The following is a 23,478-nucleotide window of genomic DNA, read 5'->3' as shown; positions in this document are numbered from 1 at the left end:
AAACAGCCAATTGTTACAGTGTGAGAGTGATATTGATCTCTTAAAGGTGCAATATGGAAGAATTGTCCATCTGTCAAATTAATTCTCCAAATCTATAGGGGGCAGCATATCACCAGAGTAACTGCTACCTGGTGCTAACTACCTGCCATTAGCTAGTTAGCTCTGTTAGCCATGCAGGTAGCAGTCCAGACAGTGGGCTCGGAGCAGTGGGGGAGTGTTGGTGTTTACACTGCTAACACAGGGGCTTTGGGCCATTAAGAGCTGGGGCTAGCTGGTTAGCATGCTAACGTCAGTAGAAACAAATCTCAGCAACAATACATAGAGGTCATAACACACAATCTGTTATTTCTTCACATTCTGTTGATAATTTTCATTAATTTTTTTAATCTTTTCAACAAAAATTCTTACATACTGCACATTTAACTAACTCCCAATCCAAGACAGCCACTGTACTTATCATCCCAGCTCCGACTCACGTACTGCTAGTGAAGAAACAAGCCCAGAGATCAGTCATCATCTGGGTGTGGGTGGGTTAACAGATGTTGCACGGTCAAACTGAGAATATACGAAGGAGGATTTAACTACAGCTGGATGTTTACGTGAGTAATCAGGAGATCATTTAAAATCCAGGAACTGACCATACTTTTGTTTTGTGTGTCCTCTTTGCATGATGATAACTGTCAACTATTGCCTCGTGTAAATATTTGTCACTGGTTTCAGTCCCTAGATGTGGAGCCAGAGTTATTCATCACCCAAAGCATTTGTCATTTGGAGGTTTTGAAGGTAGACGACAATGCAGGTCTTACTGAAGTGAAATCGATATAAACATATGTATCCACATATCTGAATCCTTGTTTTGCAGAATGTTATATTCTCAAATTCAAACAGCATTTAGAAACCAAAATTATTGAAAAGTGTTCATTTTTAACAGACAAATGCTGCTTAAAGATATAATATGTGACATGTCTGCATTAAATGTCCAAAAATGGCCAGACCTTTGTTATTGTGTTGAATGTTCAACAAAATCCACAGTTTACTATAGGAAACAGTGTGTTTATAAAAAGTAATGGATAGAGTGTCATACCCTTAGGAATCTACTTAACAGTATGGAGAGATTAGCAGTTATCATTATCGGGCTATACATGCAGTTACACTGCTTCACATAACGTCTGCAAATGAACAAATGTATGGGTTACAAAATCTGTTCTGGTTTAAATACAGGCACATTTAGCTGAAAGACACACCTCATTGGTCATCTTTGTAAAAGATGTTACAGGATAAGTCTTTCATAACAGGCCAAAGGCACTAAGCTAACTAGAATTTCCTCTCTTCTGAAATCAGAAGTCCTCCCTGTCTCACCTCAGCACCAAACAATCTTTGTATATCAGTCTCTCTCTCCTCACCCCACTCTCACTCTCTACTTTTTCAAGCAATTCTCACTTTCTCTATACCATGTCATCTTTAGCCACACCCAACTGCTAGTTGAGGACCAAAATCTCAGAATTACAGAGCTCCCATTCGAGCCACTGCAGTCCAACAGATGCATGTACACTGAATTCTAATTCTGACTATGCTCTACTTTTATTTCTCTCCTTTTCTCTCCTCACTCCCCACTTTCTTTCAGTGCTCCTGAGATCAGATCACATTCTGCCATCCTGTACACAATCAAGTACAGTTTTCATGACGTATCTGTCTTTATTTAACCATCTTTTTCTGTTTCCTTTCCAGGAGTGCAGGAGGATGAAAATGTGAAGCGGATGTTGCAGGGCTCCAGTATGGTGAAGGTAAAGCTTTTACTAATAATGAACTAATAGAAGTTGTTAGCAGTAGCAGATAGTAGTAATAAAATGAATGAGATCTAATGGAGTCATTTGTCACATGTAAAGGTCCGCTCGCCTCGCTGGCAGAAGCGTCGAACTCTGAAGCTGTTGGAAGACGGCATCACTGTCTGGTGTCAGTCCCACAAAACCTCGAGCCGGGCCAAGGAGCAACAGTCCTGTAAGTGTGTTGTGTGTGTGTGTGTGTGTGTGTGTGTGTGTGTGTGTGTGTAAGAGGGAAAGATTGAGTGTGTGTTCTTTTATATGAATTAAAGTCAAATTACTGATCTTTTTTCCTTCTGAACAAATTTAAGTCCATCACTTTTTGTGTCTATGTTACATCAACACCGAAGAGAGACTACCCTAAGGCTACCCTATTGACCCATCATCTCATCTCCCCCCTCTATAAGACAGCATGCTTTATGGGGTAAGGGTAACCATTCAGAACAGCTGTGAAGCTGTGAGCTCTGAACACTTTTGCCTTTGGACGTGGTCAGCCGAAACCAATACAAACTAGTTTTAAGTATATCCTTGCCTTTAGACATACTGACACACCTGCCCACATCAGTGGCAATAGAGCAGGACATTACCTTACCTGATTAGATTGAATTGTGTGGAATAGATCCGTCGGTCCACCGTGCCAAATAACATCTGGTCTTGCCTACCCATGAATACAACACATTCCCAATTCCATGTTCACATTAGCAATAATTAAAATGCCACATCTGGTTAGATTTTCAAAAATAATAGCATAAAAACTACTTGGTTACATTTAAGAAAAAAGGTAATGGTTTGCTTTCAAGAAGCTCTACAGTATGTAACAATTTGTAGCAATTTACATGTACTAATTACCTTTTTATTGGCCATATGTGAGCAGATTGTAAGGTGACGTGAAAAATGATACCTTCCCCATCTCTCTCGGTTGCCTATACGAGCCTGTGGATGATTTGTTGACATGTGCTGCTGGACTGTGGATAATCTTTGTGAAGCACTCGGGTCAGATTTTCCATGACAGTCCAGAGGATGTGACTTTATGCACGTTCTTGAGTGCCTTGTCTCAGTGCCTCTCTCTGCTCCTCTAACAGAGAGCAACAGTGGCTAACGTTAGTTGAGTTAGTGACAGACTTCCAGCACAACATAGAAGTTCCACAGAGCCCCTTTAAATTAACTCCTTCCTTAAAACAATCATCACTGACTATTGGCTTCACAAGGGATTCAAACCCTGGTCTCTAGGTGAAAGTCCTTTATATATCTTGGGATGATCTAGATGGAATGTGCTGTATCGCTCCTGGTGAGCGGCTCCCATCTTGCATGGCAGCCTCTTTCATCAGGGTATGAATATGTGTGTGAATGTGTTGTAAAGCACTTTGAGTGCTTGATAAACTAGAAAAGCATTCTATAAACTCAGTCCTTTTTAACATTTGTAACTGAGTGGATCCATGAGCCTCTCCCACATACATTGAACACTGTAAAATTAGTTTTGTAAAATCCCCCTTTAAGAGGCCCCACCCAAAGGTTAAGAACCATCTCTGTGTGATGATTGGTAACAAGCAGGCCTTTCCTTTGAATAGTTAGTGTTTCACAAGAGCTCAGTGCTCTGACTGGGCATGTAAGGTGAAACATGGACATACAGTATCTATTTTTGTTAACTTTAAATGCTACTTACTGCTCTAGACTCGCTTACACAGCTACCCTCCCTCTCATCACTATCTGAGGGTCACCCATGGTGCCTTGATTACAGAGCTCATCTATTTTGAGCCTAAAATGGCAGCCCATCCTGCTGTAGTTCAAACAGTGAGATTATAGGACATTATATGGTGATGGGAGTCAGCCCTGAGCCTGTGGTTTTGTTCCATATAGTTATCATACGGCTCACCCACTAAGTTAGCCTCCCGAGTGCAGTACAGGCCTTTAATTGCCACAAGACTAGATTTGCTTGTGATGTGGCACAGTGTGTGTTTGGCATGCAGGTTGTGTGTGTGTGTGTGTGTGTGTGTGTGTGTGTGTGTGTGTGTGTGTGTGTGTGTGTGTGTGTGTGTGTGTGTGTCTCAAGGCATGCATATTGCTTTCATGACAACCAGTATCTTTACAGATGTGTCCCTCTAGAGAACTTCTAAGTTTTAATTAATCATATAGTTTGTTCTCACCCTTCACCACACACTCACAGGCTAAAGTTAAATTTTGATTTGCTCATTCATGTCTTGTTTTTAGCTGACTCATTTGTATTATATACTCCTCTCTGATCCACAGCTGCTTCCGTTAACTCTTTAGTAGATTTAGTTGGACTTGACATGTGGATATGAGAAAGTGGTAGCTTGTCATCCACACCCAGTAATTTATCCCATTAGTCTTAGCTCAAATGTGTTTATTCTGTAACATGACTGGGTGGTCTAGTGCAGTGGTTTCCAACCTTTTTTCTTGTGGCCATTTAAACTGAGGTCTAACTCCCCAAATATCAGGTTATTGGTTTAATCTTGAACAATGTATTGTAATTCATAAGATACTTATCGTTTTTATGTAAAATAATAATTAGGATTTGACGATATAGTAAAAAAAAGTGTGATTATTTAAACAAATATGACTTTTCATTTTGCTTCACAGTTTGATGACGTGACATTTGTTTGGTACAGAAGTCCAGAACCACTATAGGTCCAATTTATTTATTTTTTTAATGCCAGTATCGCAAGATCACAATTACTTATTAAGTTATCTTGAGATAACAAAGAACATTTCTTGTTATAATCATTTATGCACCCACCAGTGTGGGTAAATTTCTTTTCCTCATGGCAACCAGAGGGTACGAACTGCTGGACAGTAACTCATCTATTTTAAGTTGTCAAGAAATCTGCGGCTTTATTCTCAATATAACAAGATAAATTGACCCGTTATCAAGGGAAAAATGATCTTTGTAATCTCCAAACAACAGCATTAAAAAAAATAATTGCACCTATGGCCATTCCAGGCTTCCGTAGTTTGGTTCTGTGCAACACATTTTCTTACATCTGGAGAACAGGATTGTAGGCCAGGGCATCTCTGCAGCATTACAGTGTTTCATTATAACGAGAACTTCTGACTGCCTCTGTGTTGTGCTTTTGGTTTCAAGTCTGTTCTGTGCCACAATTGTTATATTGTTATATAATGCATACTCAAAAGGACTCACCTTTTGATAAATAATTATTCTTCTTCTTAATACTTCTCTCTCCATAAGTTGACATATTTTGAGCAGGTATAGTGTGATGCTTTTGGAAATGTTTTGCATCTAATGGACATCTATAACTGAAATACTACAACAGTAGATTAAACATGATTTGGTAACAGAAAACAGCATTCAGATTCCACTGTTTTATGTTGCAGAGATCATAATGTACCTATATTCTGTGAGCATCTACCTTCGGGACAGCCTTGACATATTTTGAGCAGAATTTACTCTATGTTTGCTGTCTGACTGTTGTCAGGTAAACAAAGTGCATAGTAGAGAGGTTTCTAGTAAATCCACAAGCAAATAGAGCTCGGCAAACACCAGGTCTGTAGTGTAGTTTAATTTGGTTTATTGAAATCCATTAGACAGCATGATGTGACTATATAAATACACATATGGATGCAATAAACTGGAAATGAGCATCAAGGTGTGCCTGATGAACAAACAGGTTGAATATAGCATACAAACAGCTCTGCTCATAAGGGAAACTTTTGCTTAAAATGTTGATTTGTTTAAGTTTGTTTCCTCACCTCTCCACTAAAGTTGTTTGTGTGTTATTTGCTGCCAAGCTAGCATTGGCACTGCCTCCTTAAACACTCCTGCAAAAGTATATAATGAGAATAAGCTGGTTTTTCAGCATTTAGGACTACCCAGGTTACAAGAAAACCAAACGTGCCTTAAGACACATTTAGTTCTTCACCAAGCCTCATACTCTGTAACCATGACTTCCTGTTGACAGGCAGGAGAAGAAGTGTGTGTGTGTGTGTGTGTGTGTGTGTGTGTGTGTGTGTGTGTGTGTGTGTGTGTGTGTGTGTGTGTGTGTTTGTCTGCAGAAATAGTGGCAGCAGTGCACAGATCTGCGTGTCTCTGGAATTAATAGGCAAGATTATTCAAACAAAACTTAATCAATAAATAGATGCAATATTATTGTTTGTGTGTGTGTGTGTGTGTGTGTGTGTGTGTTTGTTTGTTCGTTTGTTTGTTTGTTTGTTTAATTGACAAATTCAATCTTTTAGTGACTCAAAATGACACCACCTTAAATACACACCACACAGAGGCCTATGTGAGTGAGTTGTGAGTGAGTGGTGCAGAATATTGACTCTACATCTGCATAGATCAGAAGGATATGTAATAATGTTTATGTTGTATTTTGCACACAAAACTTTGAGTTGATTGGATTTTTGTGAGTTTAACACATTAACCCAATGATAAAATAATTTGTGTTTGAAACAACAATGAATTCCATGTCATAGTATGTAGGAATATCTAGCATACATAACACAAAATTAAAGTTGTGAAATGTATACATCAATGGTTTTTCATAAAACTCAATGATGTGTCTGACTGGGTTATTTTGTGTACAATCATTTAATACATATGAAGCCGGACTGTAACAGCTTGTGTATCTGTACTAAACTTACACATTTGCATGTCATGGTCTGGCACATAGCAGGACAACATGGTATGTAGTTTGATGCATGCAATGCGGCACCAAAGTTCACAAGCATGAGTTCCACCAAATGACTTTCAGCCTTATGTTTTGTTAGTGATTTGGGTTCTTCAATAAACACACCATAAGGATACTTGAAGAGAACGATCTTTATATATTAAAGATCTGTTGTGGTTACAAGCTTACAGAAACCATACAATCTACTCGGACTCCACATAGCCCTCTGCCGTAGGTCTACTACTGCACATGCCCATTCTAACTCATGGTCATAGGCTTAACCAACTACAGTATAAACAAACTGCTATTTGTTATATCATTACACCGTATACCGAGTAAAATATGCAGCACAACAAGCTGAGTGGTGTGCAGTCACAGTCAGTCAATCAGTCAGTCTGGGAGAGTCTTGCAAGAAAAGCAATGGGGTCCATAATAATGCCACGTTGGCCTAAAGAACAGAAACTACCCACATTCCTGGGTTTGAATGGTATAGGCTAATAAAGTATGTATATAACTAAGATTGAAGTACAGTCAAGTACAATGCATTGATCAATAATGGGTACTCCTTGGTCTGACATTTTCAGCTTAGATCAGTTGTCAAGATGCCATGTATGCATGCTGACATGGCACTGCTGAATTCTGATAAACATTGTACGTAATAGGGAGAAACAACCTATTTTTGTTGTTGTAATAACAGGTTGGTTCATCTAGTTATCTCAAGATAACAAAGTTATCATTTTCGTTTCGTTCTCTATTATCATGAGAAAACAATCTTTATTTCAAAATGATGGAATAATTAACTTGTGATCTCTCTTGATAACGGCATTCAAAAAATAATTGCAATTGTTCCAGGCTTTAATACCAACCAGTATTTTTTAAAACATATTAAACAATTGTAATTGTGCATTTAACTATATATTTGATGTGGTTGAAAAATATTTTAAACCTATTTATTTATTTAATGAAACAATATTTGGGTTCCAAAACATAAAATCTGTGTGCAATACACACAAATACTGATTCAAAAGAAGTTCTTCTTCTGTCATGCTTAACATATAATCAAACTGTAGTTCACTACACATGTTTGTGTTATATTCACATGTTAAATCATGTCTGCCACACTTACCACACTTGGAACACTTATATTTGTAAGGGTGATTGTGCTGACACAGTTCTGCAATGACTTTTTGAACTTCCTGCTTTATATACATTTTGTTACACTACTTTTTACACCACTACTATTGATATGTAATGAAAGCACAAACATTTGTGTTTTGAACCTAAATGCTAACTGCTATTGAGGTGAGTATACCTCAAAGTTGATGCGAACTAAACCTATCTTAATGACATAGACTTTGTATGTCTTTTTGACAATCCTGAACATTTGTGTGGACTCTGGACAATAAAGGTTTGTGTCATGGATTAATTGGATAAAGTGTGTTAATAACGCACAGAATGAGAGATTGATTGTAGAGTACTGTGAAGATATCACAGTTTGAGTGTGTAGTTAAAAGTCACGAGCAGAGAAATCCAAAGTGACAGATATGATTGTGCAATAAAATCCAAGCAATTCAAGCATGTAGGCCATGGTTGAGAGAGCTGTGCAAGAGACTTAAGCTTCCCTCTTCCCTCACTATTTTTCCTCCAGTGATGTAAGCATCGGGTTATGCTAGAAAAGGACTTGTTCTTACTGTTTGACATATCAGACTATGTCAGAAGGCAAAAGGGTTACCAGTGGCCACACTTGGGTGCAACTATAAAGTAGTGAAAGTGAAAGTATCACAACGCTCAGTCCACGGTGAAATGCATCCTGTATTCAGAAACTGTGCCTTTAAATTAGCCTGTAGCCATGTCTAAAGCACGGCTGTTGTTGCAAAAACGCAGAGGAGCTGATGATGAAGGGTGGGCGGGGCCTACCTGTGAGAGCTGACCGATCAGAGCAGACTGGGCTTCTTTCAGAGGGGCGGGGCCTTAAAGAGACAGGCAGTAAAATGGAGCGTTCAAACAGAGGGTGAATAGAGTTGCTGCAGCAATGAAGAAGCATGAGAAAAAGAATGGGTTTTTTGAACATTAGGGCATGTAAATATTTTCTAGGAGACACCCAAATAAAAGTAAAAGTAATAAAAGTATGAGCATAATAGACCTTAAAATATGGGTATAATGGTAAGTGTCATCAGACAGTCTCTACCAGAAGACATTCACAGTGTTGCACAAGGCTGGAAATCTTTTGGATGAATGTTTTTCATCCTCCAGAAAAGTTCAGAGACTTGGAAAAACCCAGGACAAGGGCCACTGATACTGTTTTGGGGGCTCTTAAAAGCCGATATTTTACGTTATTCAGGGCTCAACTGAGAACTTACATCTATCTTTTATTTGATCTTTTTTCCCTCAAGTGGGAAAGCGTGACATACCCTATTTATGGACAGACCTGACCAGTCTTCTCTAGAATACCCACAACAGACAGACTTTTTCTGTCTTGTGAATTAATTGACAGTTTGTCATTTGCTAAGAGAGGTCCAAGAGGAATGGCTTCTTAATTGCCATGGTTGTCTCCTTTATAATCGCCTGGTCCCTATATTTTCTGTCCAAGCTCTCAGATCTTTCCATTGTGAGAACAGAGGTTAAGGATCGATACTAAACAATACCTCAAAAGAACTGTCACTGAGTTCTAACATACCATTAAAAATCCCATGAAAACCTCTTTAAAAACAAAGCACTCACAAGTTCCTCTTGATTTAAATATCACTTGACAACAGAATAGATAATTCATTTTTGCATTATTTTCACTTTATCTACTTGTTCTTCCTCCATCTTTTCCCCAATGTTCCCCTGGAATATCCTCAGTCTCTGTCATGGAGGTGGAGTGTGTCCGTGAGGGTTGCCAGTCAGAGATGTTGCGGCAGATGGCTGGCTCAGTACCCGAGGGCCGGTGTTTGACGGTGGTCTTCAAAGGGTCCCGCAAAAGCCTGGATCTTCTCTGCCAGAGCCAGGAGGAGGCTCAACACTGGGTCCGTGGAATCCGAACACTGCAGGGGAGGGTGGAGAACATGACCCAGAAAGAGAAACTTGACCAATATCCTATTCTTGTTAATTCATAATTGTATAACTGTCTATAACATATATGGGGAGATAATAGTCATTGGTCTTGTAAGCCCCCTGCAAAGACCCTTAAGATTCCCAACAAAAATGCCAACAGAAAACATATGTTGCTGCTCCGAATACCAACACAAAGTATGTACAGGCAGAAGAGTTAGTATGATAAAATATTAGTTCTAAGTGTAACCGAATTACTGTACACCTTATATTTTGGGTTATTTTTATATATTATATATATAAGGTAGAAGTTGTTATGTTGTGAACCCCGACATTGAGGTCAGAGATGAGTTGTGCTGTTCTGCCGTTTTGGTGATCATTAAAAGAAGACTGAACACGAGAAGTGTAGCCCGCTATTTATCCACAGCCAGAAGGGACTGGAGTACGCTACCAGGCAAGACAAGAGGGTTACATAAGCTTCAAAATGCCGTATTGATCAAACTATTACACCACCAAACACTGTGCATATTCTGCTCTTGCTGCTTCCTTGACTGTTTGTGTGTCACTTGGATTCATGCTTACCTGAGTCGAGCCGACCAGAACCACGATGATAAGATGAGCTATGACGAAGTCCGGACACTGTTGCAGATGATCAACATCGACCTGAGTGACCAGTATGCGCGCAGCCTTTTCCAGGTAGTGGAACGCACGCCTACATGCTTAAAGGTCACCCAAAAATAAAAATTCAGTCATTATCTACTCACCCCCATGCACACGAAAAGCTGGGTGAAGTTTCACTGTCCACAAAATATAAAAATGTAAGGAAAACAACAGAAAAAAAACAAAACTTTTATAACAAGTCCCCATCCACTTCTGTTGTTTAGGACAATACTGCACCACTGTTTTGCTGTGAAGCTACAAAACCTCACTTGACTTTCCATCGGCATGGGGGTGAGCAGATAATGACTGATTTTTCATTTTGGGTGAACTAATGTGATAAAGTGATAAATAAATACATTTGACTTGACTAATAACAGTCCTTCATTAACTGTGCAACTATTGGGTTTGACAACTGACAACGGCTTGAAAATAGTTGTTTAAACCTAAACAAAGACTGACTCTGTGTTCCTCTCACAGAAATGTGACCAGTCAGCTGACGGTCGTCTGGACCACGGAGAGATTGAAGTTTTCTGCAGGGAGCTGTTACGGAGACCAGAGCTGGATGCTGTGTTTATCCGCTACTCTGCAAATAGCTGCGTACTTTCCACTGTGGACCTGAAGGATTTCTTGAAGGACCAGGGGGAGGACGCTTCGCTCACCCATGCCCAAAGCCTCATCCTCACCTATGAACTTAATGAGTGGGGTACGGTGTTGAATAACAATGTATTGTAAAGTAGGCCTACCAGCATTTATCGGCTGTGTTTTCAGCAAAATGGCTCTGATAAACCCATAGCACGTTACCTGCACTGGCCCAAATGGGAGACAGAAAAGTGTCCAGCAGCTAAAAAGCCAAATATTTTCTCAGGAGTTGGTAAAGACAAAAACAGAGCTAAAAAGAGAGTGAATATTAGATACATTTACTTACATATGTTGGGTTGCCAGAAAGTTTTGTTCCAGGTCTGTTCGATGTGTAAATAAGCTAAGTAATAAGTATTGCAAACAACTCAAACACAGCTGTGATTTGTGGCATTGTATAATAATACCCCTTCCTTACTGACTTGTATTTGCGCCTTTTGCCCAGTACAGCCCAGAAAAACCAATTCATGACCCCCAATGGTTTCACCATGTACATGCTGTCTAAGGAGAACTGTGTATTTAACCCGGAACACACTCGGGTTTACCAAGACATGAAACACTCACTGGCACACTACTTCATCTCCTCCTCCCACAACACCTACCTCACTAAGGACCAGCTGACTGGAGACAGCAGCACAGAGCCATACATCAGGTAAGAAAAAATAGGAACTCAAACCTGTACTGTACACGTAACATTTTCTGAATAAATGTGCCAATGTGCTGCACTTTGCTATGTAGCTCGCTAGGCTAGGTACAACCAATTAATCCCATTCTGTGCTTTTAATTAAGAGTGTGGGTGGGAAAGCTTAGGGAGAGGAGATGTTCAACCACAGAAAGTGTAATTCTGATTCTGTTGCAGTCATGAAACACCTTCAAGGATACCAGAGGAAGTTTTTCGAGACTTTGTAGTAATAGAACAGATTCAAGGAAAGTGTGTAAAGTGGTTGGAATTAATGTTCACACACCACCTAGTTTGGGAGTGAGTTGCTACCCCAGTGGAAGATGGACAGGTGAACTGATTTGGTGCCAGTAGTAATGCAGTTGTTCTGGACTGCTGTGGTGAAGACGTTTTTAAACCGTGTGGTGCTCCCCCAGGGGGGTGCAGGATGGTTAAAGGGAAGGTGTGCAGGGAGTGACATGAGTCAAAGACACTGCCCAAAATGACCGGGGCAGGTGGATGCTGGTTTTCTGAAGACAGAGGGAGTTAATGTAGTTAATGTAGTTTGGCCTGTTGATCAACACCGTCAACAGTTGCAGCTGAAACAGTGGCTGTGAAACACAGATGCATTTAAGGAGGACTGACCCACATGTTTCGCAGCTTTGAAGCTTTTATCGTTGCTATGGTAACTAACGTCCAAATGTCCAAATCAGTATTGAATGCTTTGTTTTATGTTTAGTGTTCGTCCCTTTTTTAAGAGGAAGGAGAGGTTTCATCGGCTGCACAACAAAAAAAAGCAAAAGACTGATAAAGACTTTGAAATGTAGCTCCGCTTTGGTGTTTAATTAGTCTTAAAACCCACACTGACAAAAACCAGGTGTGTATAGCAGAAAGTCATCCTCGGGAGGAAGTGTTTCTGGTCCGTGTGCACAAATACAGTCCAACGAGAAAGGGTCTGTGAGCTCAACCCTCCCTATATGCTAACTGGAGGGAGGGGGAGACAGTGTCCTTGTCCCACGTTAGACTCATATTATCTGCAAAGTTGGCTAGAAAATAAATATTGACCCCAATTTTGCACCTCCACTCCCAAAAGCCCAAAAATGGCCTTCGAACAGTCCTACAGATAAGTATCCTTAATAGGAAGGATGGATAGACTATAAAGTGCTGTGTTGTTTGTCACTTACTATAATTCAATTTGCTGGAGAGCGAGACTGGTATTTACTAAGTAGGTAGCCATTTGAGGGAAACCTTCCGTTCTCAATGAGAGTCAAACAAACACACTTTGGTCGCCGTGAGGCAAAACTTTGAGGAAGAGGACCAGGTTCAGGCCCCAGACTTCATATCTTTTAAGACAGACTGGTCGTGAACTGGGACACAGTTAATCTTTGTATGTTGTTGAAATCCACCACTCACCAACAGAAAGCGATGAGGGGCTTCACCTTTATTCACTGAGCCATCTCTGTTTTAGAGATTCCTAAGGATGATTTTTCCCTCTTAGAGCCCTGAATCATGGCTGCCGCTGTGTGGAGCTGGACTGTTGGGACGGAGATAAAGGAGAGCCAGTCATCTACCACGGACACACACTCACCTCCAAAGTGCCCTTTGTCGAAGTCATTGAGACTATCAATGAATACGCTTTTAAAGTGAGTATTTTATTAGAGTCAGAATCATTCTACTTGTCAAGTGCATAAATACAGGCACACAGTTTTCAGATTTGGTCACATTCATGCAGAGATATAAGGTACAGGTAAATGTTTAAGTTTGTGATTGGGATCTTTCTGAATTAATCAATTAATATTTATTTAGGATGACAAAGGGGTTATTAATTTGAATGAAATCTATACGGTATGAAAGTTATGTGTACATTTATAATTATGCTCACAGGCTAAAAGCTGACTTCTATCCCTTCTTCTCCATGGAAACAAATCCTTTTCTCCCTGACTTTGTACCCCCGTCCCTCTCTCCCAGGCTTCTCCTTACCCTCTGATCCTGTCCTTGGAGAACCACTGCTCCGTGGAGCAGCAGACAGTAATGGCTCGACACCTACGATCCATCCTAGGAGAAAAGCTGCTCACTAAGCCCCTTAAGGATCTGGATCCTCACAAACTGCCCTCTCCAGAGGTAAGTACACTGTTCCAAAACCAGATTAAAGTTAAATCCCCATAAGAACGACTACATCTATTGAGACTAATGGGGCCTTTAATTGGGACATAGATTATGACTGCACCCACTGGAACCACATTCAATGTTCTTACACAACGGCAGTTTTTCCAGCTGCCTGAAAGATTAAACAACCTGGCATGATTAAATGATTTGTCCTGATAGATATTTGGACTGTGCTTGTTACTTTCCAATAGAATGTGGATGTGGTTAAAAATAGCCAGTGACTGACTGTCAGAGATTTCCCTCTGACACTCATTTTAATATCCAAGCACTCTCCAACTGGACTGCAGGACTTTTATTTCTGTTAATGGCTATGAGACATTCATTAACCCTTTCGCTGTCTTGATGGCAACTGTAACTTTGTTAGGATTACATGTGATGCAGAAAGCAGCCTGTTTTTGTTAGATGGACTGAGACTCTCTCTCTCATAATCATATGTGTGAGGGTTGGTGCACTCGTGATCTGTGCCCCATTAATCACATTATTACACTCAGATGAGGGTTAGGGTTATATTGTCAGCTTTGAGGACCTCTTATTTACTGTTTTATTTTTATCCTACCATTTTCATACATTATTGTATTGTTATGAAACAGTCTCAATTTAATGTCGATGCTTCTATATGAGCTACATAAGCATCAGTGGGAAGATTGGCTATTTCTATAGTTATTATATCTAGTTAATGCCTGTTACCAGGTCTAATTAAAAACTTGCATCACTATGGCCGTATTGACTTGCAAGTTTCCACTTGCAGAAGAACCCAATGAAAAACAGGCACAATAGGCATCAGACAGACAGAAAACTTTAATTCAACACAGTATAAATATCTACCTATGAAATAAAACCACTGAATGTAACATTACAGTCAGTGACAAGTATTAAAACTTAGCTACTTTCAAAAAATTATAGACAATGAAGGAGTAATATAACATCTTTGAATTTGTATATACCGTGCATTCAGTTATTCAGGTCCCTTCACTTTTTTCACATTTTGTTATGTTGCAGCCTTATGCTAAAATCGTTTAAATGATTTTTTTCCCCTCATCAATCTATCTCAATACACCATGATGAGAAAGTGGAAACAGAATTTTAGAAATTCTTGCAAATTTATTAAAAAGGAAAAACTGGAATATCACATTGACACAAGTATTCAGACCCTTTGCTGTGTCACTTAAAATTAAGCTCAGGTGCCTCCCATTTCTCTTGATCATTTTTGAGATGTTTCTCCACCTTGATGGAGTCCACCTATGATAAATTCTATTGATTGGACATGATTTGGAAAGGCACACACCTGTCCATATAAGGTCTCAAAGCTGACAATGCTTATCAGAGCAAAAACCAAGACATGAGGTCGAAGGAACTGCCTGCAGGGCTCAGAGACAGGATTGTGTTGATGCACAGACCTGGGGAAGGCTACAGAAACACTTCTGCTGCATTGAAGGTCCCCAAGAGCAGAGTGGCAAAAACTGAGCAATCGGCAGAAGGGCCTTGGAAAGAGAAGTGACCAAGAACCCGATGGTCACTCTGGCTGAGCTCCACAGATCCTGTGTAGAGATGGGAGAAACTTCCAGAAGGACAACCATCACTGCAATACTGCACCGATCTGGGCTTTATGGCAGAGTGGCCAGACGGATGCCTCTCCTCAGTGGAAGTTTGCAAAAAAGCACCTAAGGACACTCAGACTGTGAGAAACAAGATTCTCTGGTCTGATGTAACCAAGATTGAACTGCTCGGCCTCAATTGTAAGCGTCTGGAGGAAACCAGGCACCACTCATCACCTGCCCAGTACCATCCCAACGGTGAAGCACGGTGGAGGCAGCATCATGCTTTGGGGTTGTTTTTCAGTGGCAGGGACTGGGCGTTTGGTCAGGGTTGAGGGAAAGTTGAACGGAGTAAAGTACAGAGATATCCTCAGACTGGGCTGAAGGTTCACCTTCCAACAGGACAATGACCTGAAGCACACAGCCAAGACAATGTAGGAGTGGTTTCAGGACAACTCTGTGAATGTCCTTGAGTGGCCAGAGCCCTGACTTGAACCTAATCAAACATATCTGGAGAGACCTGACAATGGCTGTCCACAGACAGTCCTCATCCAACCTGACAGAGCTTGAGAGGATCTGCAGAGAGAAATGGCAGAAAATCCCCAAATCCAGGTGTGCAAAGCTTGTGGCATCATTCCCAAGAAGACTCGATGCTGTAATTGCTGCCAAAGGTGCTTCAACTAAGTACAGAGTGAAGGGTCTGAATACCTGTAATAAATGTGATATTTCAGTTTTTCCTTTTTAATTAGTTAACAAAAATTCCTAAAATTCTGTTCCCGTTTTTATGAATACAAGTTGCAAAGTTTCCTTAGGGTTTCTTGGATGTTCAGGACGAATTTCAGGCCAATCCAGTAAAAAATGAATCAGAAGAATTAAAAAAATGCTTACATTTAGCTGAGAGGGCCAAACTTAAAATAAATTGTACTTTAAAAGTATTTGATGTTTCTACATGAATTTCTGTGACATAATGTGACCTTCATTTTTGTCGGAAAAAATCTAGCCCAGTAGGCGGATGGTGTCATTTTTCTATCGCTGCACTGTGCAATTATTATTCACTGCAGAATGATGAGTTGAAGCAAATATAAATATATATGCATATATACAGTATATATGTATATTTATATATATATATATATATATATATATATATATATATGTATGTAAATATATATATATATATATATATATACATATATATATATATATATATATATATATATATATATATATATATATATATATATATATATATATATACATATATATACTATTGCAAATTTAACTCACAGTTGCAAAACCACAATTTCAAATATAGCTTGTAGTGGAGCTAACCTACTTTTTAGTAGTACTTGTTATACTGTTAAATTTTTCTATCAATTATAATGCAGTATATTTTTAAATTTGACAGGCAGCTAGTAACTACACATGTCAGATAACCAAAATATGCTTGGTAGGGGGCTATAGTTGCGGTTACTGGTACCTGAATTTTACTTGATTAGTTTCCCTGGAAAGGTAGTTTAGTTGTAAATTAAATATTTTTAATGGTCCCATATTCTGCTTATTTTCAGCAATACACTTTTATTTTGGGTGTCTACTAGAAAATGTTTATATGCTTTAATGTTCAGAGAACACATTATTTTTCTCATACTGTCCATTGCTGCACCACCTCTGTTCAGCCTCTGAATGTTTTATCACCATAGTAATAGTGGTGATCATAAATAAACAGTCATGGTAGCTGAAGCGGCAGGACTAGCTCTTGTGATGACAAAAATAGTTTATCATTTATCATTTTCAAACAAGATGTATTGTGTGTGCACTGTTTGTTGTGTTGTTGTGTTGTATAATAATAATAATAACAACAATAATAATAACAATAATTGTTGTGTTTGCAGGATCTTCAGTTTAAAATCCTGGTGAAGGGGAAGAAGGAGCGTGTGGAGGAGTGCTCGTCCAGCTCGTCAGACCTCAGCTCCTCAGATGAGGAAGCCAGCCGATGCAGCGAAGGCAAACCCAGAAGAAAGAAAGAGGACAAGAAGGTGGGGACAACACCACCAGATCACCTTTATCCTTGCAGTAGTGGCTCTCATCACATCTTTGGTGGTATTTGGTTAGGACTAATGTTTGTGGAACCACCAAATGTTGAAAGTAGTAATGAGGATAAACTGAGAGTGACCAGTTTGGCCACTTTTTTTTGGTTTGTTTTTTTGTTGGATTGTTAAGAATGTGATTGGTTTTCATGTGTGTCATCTCAGCCAGGTGTATCTAAGCTGAGTCCAGAGCTGTCAGAGCTGGTGGTGTACACCCGAAGTGTTCCCTTTAAAAGCTTTGAACAATCGGCCAAAAGCCCATCAACTGACATGTCGTCTTTTTCTGAAAGTGAAGCACTCAGGCATGTTAAGGACTCAGGTATGTGTATATGTGACTAAACTTGCTTTCTTAAAGAAAAGCTAAGTAGTTTAAAGACTGCCCACAATTGAAAAAAATGAAAATGGAATAATAGAAGATTTGGGTGGAAGCAGAAAGTTACCTTTGATTGTTGTTTTTCTCCTGCAGGGATGTATTTTGTGCGTCACAACAGCCACCAGCTCAGCAGGATCTACCCCTCAGGACAGCGCCTCCAGTCCTCCAACTACAACCCTCAGGAGATGTGGAACGGGGGCTGTCAGATTGGTGAGAACTTATTTTATGTAACTCTTTTTTTTACTCTTAAAGAGAAGTAGACAGAATAATCAAGAGTTGTTATTCAGACAAACCTTCTCACCTTTCTCTCTTTGGTCTGTGCCACCCAAGTCCCAACATCCAACCCCCCACTGGTACTATAAAAATAAAAAAAATGTATCATTGTGGGAGACCAAAATATACACTGTTAACACAGATGTGTTGTATTTTTTCTCCAGTTGCTTTGAATTTCCAGACACCTGGTGAGCAGATGGACTTAAACCATGGCAGGTTCCTGCAGAATGGTCAGTGTGGCTACATCCTGAAGCCTCCTTTCATGTACCAGCCTGACATCAACTTCAACCCCGAGAATGTGGGTGGAGGTCCTGGCCATCAACCTGTCCTGCTCACTGTTCGGGTAAGATGGCGCCAAACCTCCCAAATGAATAACACTAGCAAAACAGATGAAACTGCAGGTTTTAAATGTATGTTACCATACTGTCAGTTCACATCTGAAAAACAGTATTCATCGAACTGCAGAAGTTTGGTGATTGAATATGTCTTACTGTACTGGTGAAGGGAGTTGTAATTGGCTGCATCTGGAAAGGAAGGAAGGAAGGAAGGAAGGAAGGAAGGAAGGACGGAAGGAAGAAAGAAAGAAAGAAAGAAAGAAAGAAAGAAAGAAAGAAAGAAAGAAAAAAAGAAAGAAAGAAAGAAAGAAAGTCACTGAAAGGCTGTCGTTGCATCAGAGTGTCAGAACAGTTGGATAAGCTCTTGCTGTATTCTAAAGTGATCAAATGAAGCTCTGTTATTATTGTTTTTTCAGATTATTTCAGCTCAGCAGCTCCCTAAACCAGAATGGGACAAGCCCAGCTCCATTGTGGACCCTCAGGTGTGGGTGGAGATACATGGTGCTCCCATTGACAACGATAAGAAGAAAACTCATCATGTCGACAACAATGGTAAATACCTTTACGGACAAAAGGCAACAAATGGACCATTTTCACAGCATTTTGTTCCAAAAACTTTAAAAAAAAACTTTAAAAAAATTAATAGCTGAATTATTTATGTAAAGTAATGGATACATGGAGAAGAGCTGGAAGTAGTGAGTAAGTGGTTAATAGCTAAAAGTAAGTAAGTAAGTAAGTAATGTAAGAATGCACATGAACTTTACCAAACAAATGATCAGTCATTTGAAAAATGACAGGTGGAATAAATGGGTACTTGAGGTCAATTGTCAGGGTTGTGAGGGTTCAGACAAAAAAACAACATACTACTTAAAAATGAATTCACATAAAAGTTCCTTAAGTAAAACTGCACAAATTGGTGTCAATAAGTCTTTTTCTGTGGCTCAGGCTTTAACCCGCGGTGGGACTGTACCTTTAACTTTACCGTCCATGCCCCTGACCTGGCTCTGGTTCGTTTCATGGTGGAGGACCATGACTATACCTCAAGCAATGACTTCCTGGGACAGTACACGCTGCCCTTCACAAGTCTCCGTTCAGGTGAGTGATGGGACATTGCAGTTTGGCTATTACAGTGTACCAAATATTTGCTCTCCTGAGCTTCTTTTCTGTATCTCTGCAGGTTACCGTCATGTCCGATTGCTTAAACAGGATGGCTCCAGACTTTCACCCTCTTCAATCTTCATCCATGTTAAGATCACTCCATGTCAGAGCAGTCCCTCAAAATCATCAGCTAAATCACCGGCCAGGTCACCGGCCAAGTCTTCAGCCAAGAAACCCTAATCCTGTCTCTACCCCATAATACCATGAAGCTTGGAGGCCAACAGGGAAGATCCCAGGGCCTAACTGATCCAGGCAATGAAAGATCTGTGCCCTTATTCATAAAATTCCATGGTTATAACCTTATAAATGTTGCAGCTATATCCTCCTTCAGTCCATATTTTATGGAACAAGAGGATTGTGTTCTTACAAAATGAAAACAGTAAAACTGACAGTATTTTAATATTATGAAGAAGAAAGAAAACACTCTTTACAGCTGAGTGAGTTACATTTATTATGCCAGTAGGTTTTGTGAATAAACACCTGGTCTTTCCAAGGGTGTGTAAACAATAAAAAGAAGATACAATCAGGGAGGTAAATACCATCAGCAATGAACCCAATCTCAGTTTTGGCTGTGATTGGTTTAACTGCACTCCTAACCTCATTCCGTCCCAAAAAATTCATCTAGTCACTTTGACTGGAGGATACATGAAGCCAGAACCTTCTCTTTAATTCCTCTGTTAATGGAGGGTTGATTTTCACTCAATGACGACCCGTTAAAGCAGCCTGCAGAAGTCTACATATATATAATCTATGAGACCCTGTCCAAAATCTGCTGCTAGATTTTGTCTGTAGCTTACCTCTCAAACTCTTCTACAGGAAGGAGGTTTTTTAAACTACAAGTACCTTATTTTAGTGTCTATTTTATCTAAATAGTTTAGAAATGCCTGCTGATATGCAATTAGATTGTCATAAAGTGATCCCAATTTTTGAAACTTTTCTGAAACCAAAAGTCCAACAAACATGTCCACTTCACGCCGCTACTGGCCAGGTGAGTGGAAGTAAGAAAGTGGGTATGATTTGATTTCCTTCTTTCTTTCTTTCTTTCTTTCTTTCTTTCTTTCTTTCTTTCTTTCTTTCTTTCTTTCTTTCTCCTCTTTTTTCATTTTCCCCAGTTTATTGCATCGTTCCCCTCTCAATGACAGCAGGCATGACACTCATCTTTAAGTGTGGCCGTTTCAGAAAAGCTATAAACCTAACCTAAATTTGTCCCAACCCCAATCGGTCAAAGATGGCCGCCCACCATTGAGTCTGGTTCTGCTCTGGATTTTTGCCTTTTAAAAGGCAGTTTTTTCTCGCCACTGTCGCCAAATGCTTGCTCATGGGGGGAAACTTGGATCTCTGTAAATTAGTTCATTAAAGAGTATCATCTAGACCTGCTGCAGTTGAAAAGTGTCATGAGATAACTTTTCTTGTAAGTTGGCACTATATAAATAAAATTGACTTGACTTTATACAAGCTAGTTTGTTTCAAGCATGCCCATGCTATGAGATACGAGTGTTCTTAAAACAGACCTGCATTAAAAAATGGAAGGGTCTGCAGAGGTAGGTTACTTGTTTCAGGCACCAGTGGGGCCAGAGTCAAAGTCCATGAAAGCCAGTTTCAGGGATAGTTACATGAGTGTGAAACAATGCAAAAACATTGCACAGTGTCTAAAATACTGTGAGTCAAGATTTTATAACTCTGGAAATCATTTTGTCCTCCGTCTTGACAATTATGAGGTTAATAGTAGAATTATGCTGCTCACATTATAGAGTAATCTACTAAGAATCTGCAATTAACCTGCTGTGTTTTTTGGTTCGCACCTAATGCTGGACTGAACATGACATAAATCAAATGAAGTGGGTATCTTTGCTGGTATTTTGTCCTGTCAAATATCTAAATGTGATTACCAGGAAGTATCCCTCTGCCGCAGCTGATCAAGGAAATTAAATACAAAGAGCGAATTACAATCCAAAAAATTCAAACTAAAGATACTAATTTGATTTTTCTAACTTGATCTGCTAATGCCTCATATTAACTTTAGTTAGCTTTCTTACTGTGGGGTCACATTAGGAAGGATCTGATCACAGACCAGAACAAGTATGTCAGCATACACATAGCATGCAAGTATTGTATTCAGATATTTAACGAAATAATCAATATTCTAAGTTTGAAAAAAACGTACTCTTGCAGCCGGGTATGCAATCAAACAGACTGAGACTACAGACAAAGTTTCCGTTTCAGTGGACTTTAGATGAATAATTAACGGTTCTTTCACCCAGCCACTCCACTGTTACTTCTACTGTCTGTAAAGTGCTCATTAGAACTCTGTTTACCTGTATACATGACAAAGAAATCTTGGTTCTCCAAGAGACATTTTTCTACTCCCCTACATTAGCTATGTTTCTCTTATCTCCCGTTATATCAAAAACGAATGCTTGTGTATCAAGACAATAATACCCTCAAATATCTTTTGAACTGCATCAGGGAGGCCAAGTCTGACTACAACTCTCATTTTAAATCGGATACAGGCTTCAAATCTGGCATTTTCCCTAATACTATTGCAAAAGAGCTAAAGAGCCATATGGAGCGTTTTTAACAATGTTTCTGTAGACTTCCATGATGATGAAAAGCTCTTGTTTCTGCTTGCCTTCTGCTTTGCTGTACAAATGCAGGGCCTGTTGGCAGTAAAATCCCATCCTAGTACTTTGTTATGCAGCCTATAGTGCATCGTATTAAACTGAAAACATTTGAAGAGAAATGTGTTGCAGTATGTTTTAGCTTGACATAATTTCAATCTACAGTATGTTTGTTTTTTTGTTTTATGAGTAAATGAGTGAGACCAAACTATATCATTAGGTAGATACTAGAGATTTTTTATATTATTATTATTATTATTATTAGCAAATACAATTTGCGCAGTTATGCAATAGCTAAATGCTGATGTGAACTAGATAAATCTGCTGCCTTATAGTTAGTTTATTCGATTAGATGGATATGCTTCATAGTTGTGTGTATTTGTTGTCTTTGTTTTATTTGCCATTGTCTTTGTTTACTTTGTGTTTAAATGTGTACTGTGCAAGGAGAGTCAGCTTCACTGATGATCCTGGCCACTGTGACATAAAGGCTTTATTACAGTCAGTGATTGAACAGATTATAAGACACATTTCTGCGTCAGACATCACTCTGTAAAGTCATCTACTATACCATATTATGTTAAATGAAAGGTTTTTATAGTGATGTCTTTGTTGATTTGCAGGAGTTGGTATTAAGACTTTCATATTCATGTTGATTTACATGTGTCTAGAAGAACTATGAATATCTGACATCATGATAACTTCAAGGAGAATCTTGAAACTTGAAGGACTTTGAATCAGGGCTGGGTGCTAAGATGAAGGGATATTAGAGATCAGTATTAGTTGTCAAGCATCTTATAAATGTATGAAATAATCTGACATATTCAGAATATGTTTGGTATGATGAAAAGACTGTTAAAATAATGTTTTTGTCAGATGAATCATGATCTGCTTTGTCCATTTGACAGAAAATGTGATCAGAAACTCTTTTAAGAATCAGTGTAATATCTGAAGTTTTGGAGCCAGTGCCAATGCTTAACAATCTCAAAGATTCCAGCCCATTTTCTGAAAATATTGCACTTACAAATGTATCAGGAACTGTAAATGTAAGAAAGACCAATATGGGTAGAGTAAAAACAAGCTGTGTTTTTTTTTAACTGTAGCAATTATAACAAAAACTGTCACTGCGCAATTCAAACCATTGACATTATTGTTGTTTATTTATTTATCTGAAGTATTATACTGTTTGCTTTTGTGCTGCACCAACTGTATAATCAACCTGATGTTATTTATATGAACAGGTTATACAAAATGATAGAATAGAAATGCAATAAAAAATTCTGAAAATGGCTGAAGAACCTCATAATGTCACATAGTATTTATGTAACTGAAGTCCGGCTCTTAACCAAACTGTTAACTGACACATGCAAATGTTTTTACAGTAAAAAGTAAAATAAAAGTTTAAGTTCAGCCTTCTTATGTTGTTTATGACCATGATCACCCAAGTTGGTGGCATGGATGGCAGCCTCTGTGCTGCTCTCCCAGT

General features: G+C 39.1%; 1 protein-coding gene across 1 annotated transcript; it reads left to right on the top strand.

Annotated features, from left to right (window-relative positions):
• Positions 1-1,733: 1,733 nt before the first annotated feature.
• plcd3b (phospholipase C, delta 3b) lies at positions 1,734-22,220 on the top strand. The gene is made up of 15 exons (XM_073490343.1): positions 1,734-1,784; positions 1,887-1,998; positions 9,308-9,536; positions 10,063-10,192; positions 10,634-10,859; positions 11,243-11,444; positions 12,949-13,093; positions 13,419-13,571; positions 17,044-17,187; positions 17,404-17,557; positions 17,705-17,821; positions 18,049-18,227; positions 18,636-18,771; positions 19,165-19,314; positions 19,397-22,220. Exons 1-15 carry the CDS (start codon positions 1,758-1,760, stop codon positions 19,555-19,557), a joined length of 2,265 nt encoding a protein of 754 aa, XP_073346444.1. The 5' UTR covers positions 1,734-1,757; the 3' UTR covers positions 19,558-22,220.
• Positions 22,221-23,478: the final 1,258 nt, after the last annotated feature.

Source organism: Pagrus major, chromosome 20, assembly GCF_040436345.1.
Source record: "Pagrus major chromosome 20, Pma_NU_1.0".
Taxonomy (NCBI): domain Eukaryota; kingdom Metazoa; phylum Chordata; class Actinopteri; order Spariformes; family Sparidae; genus Pagrus; species Pagrus major.
The sequence above is the reverse complement of the archived record's forward strand: the minus strand, read 5'-3'. Positions and strand labels throughout refer to the sequence as shown.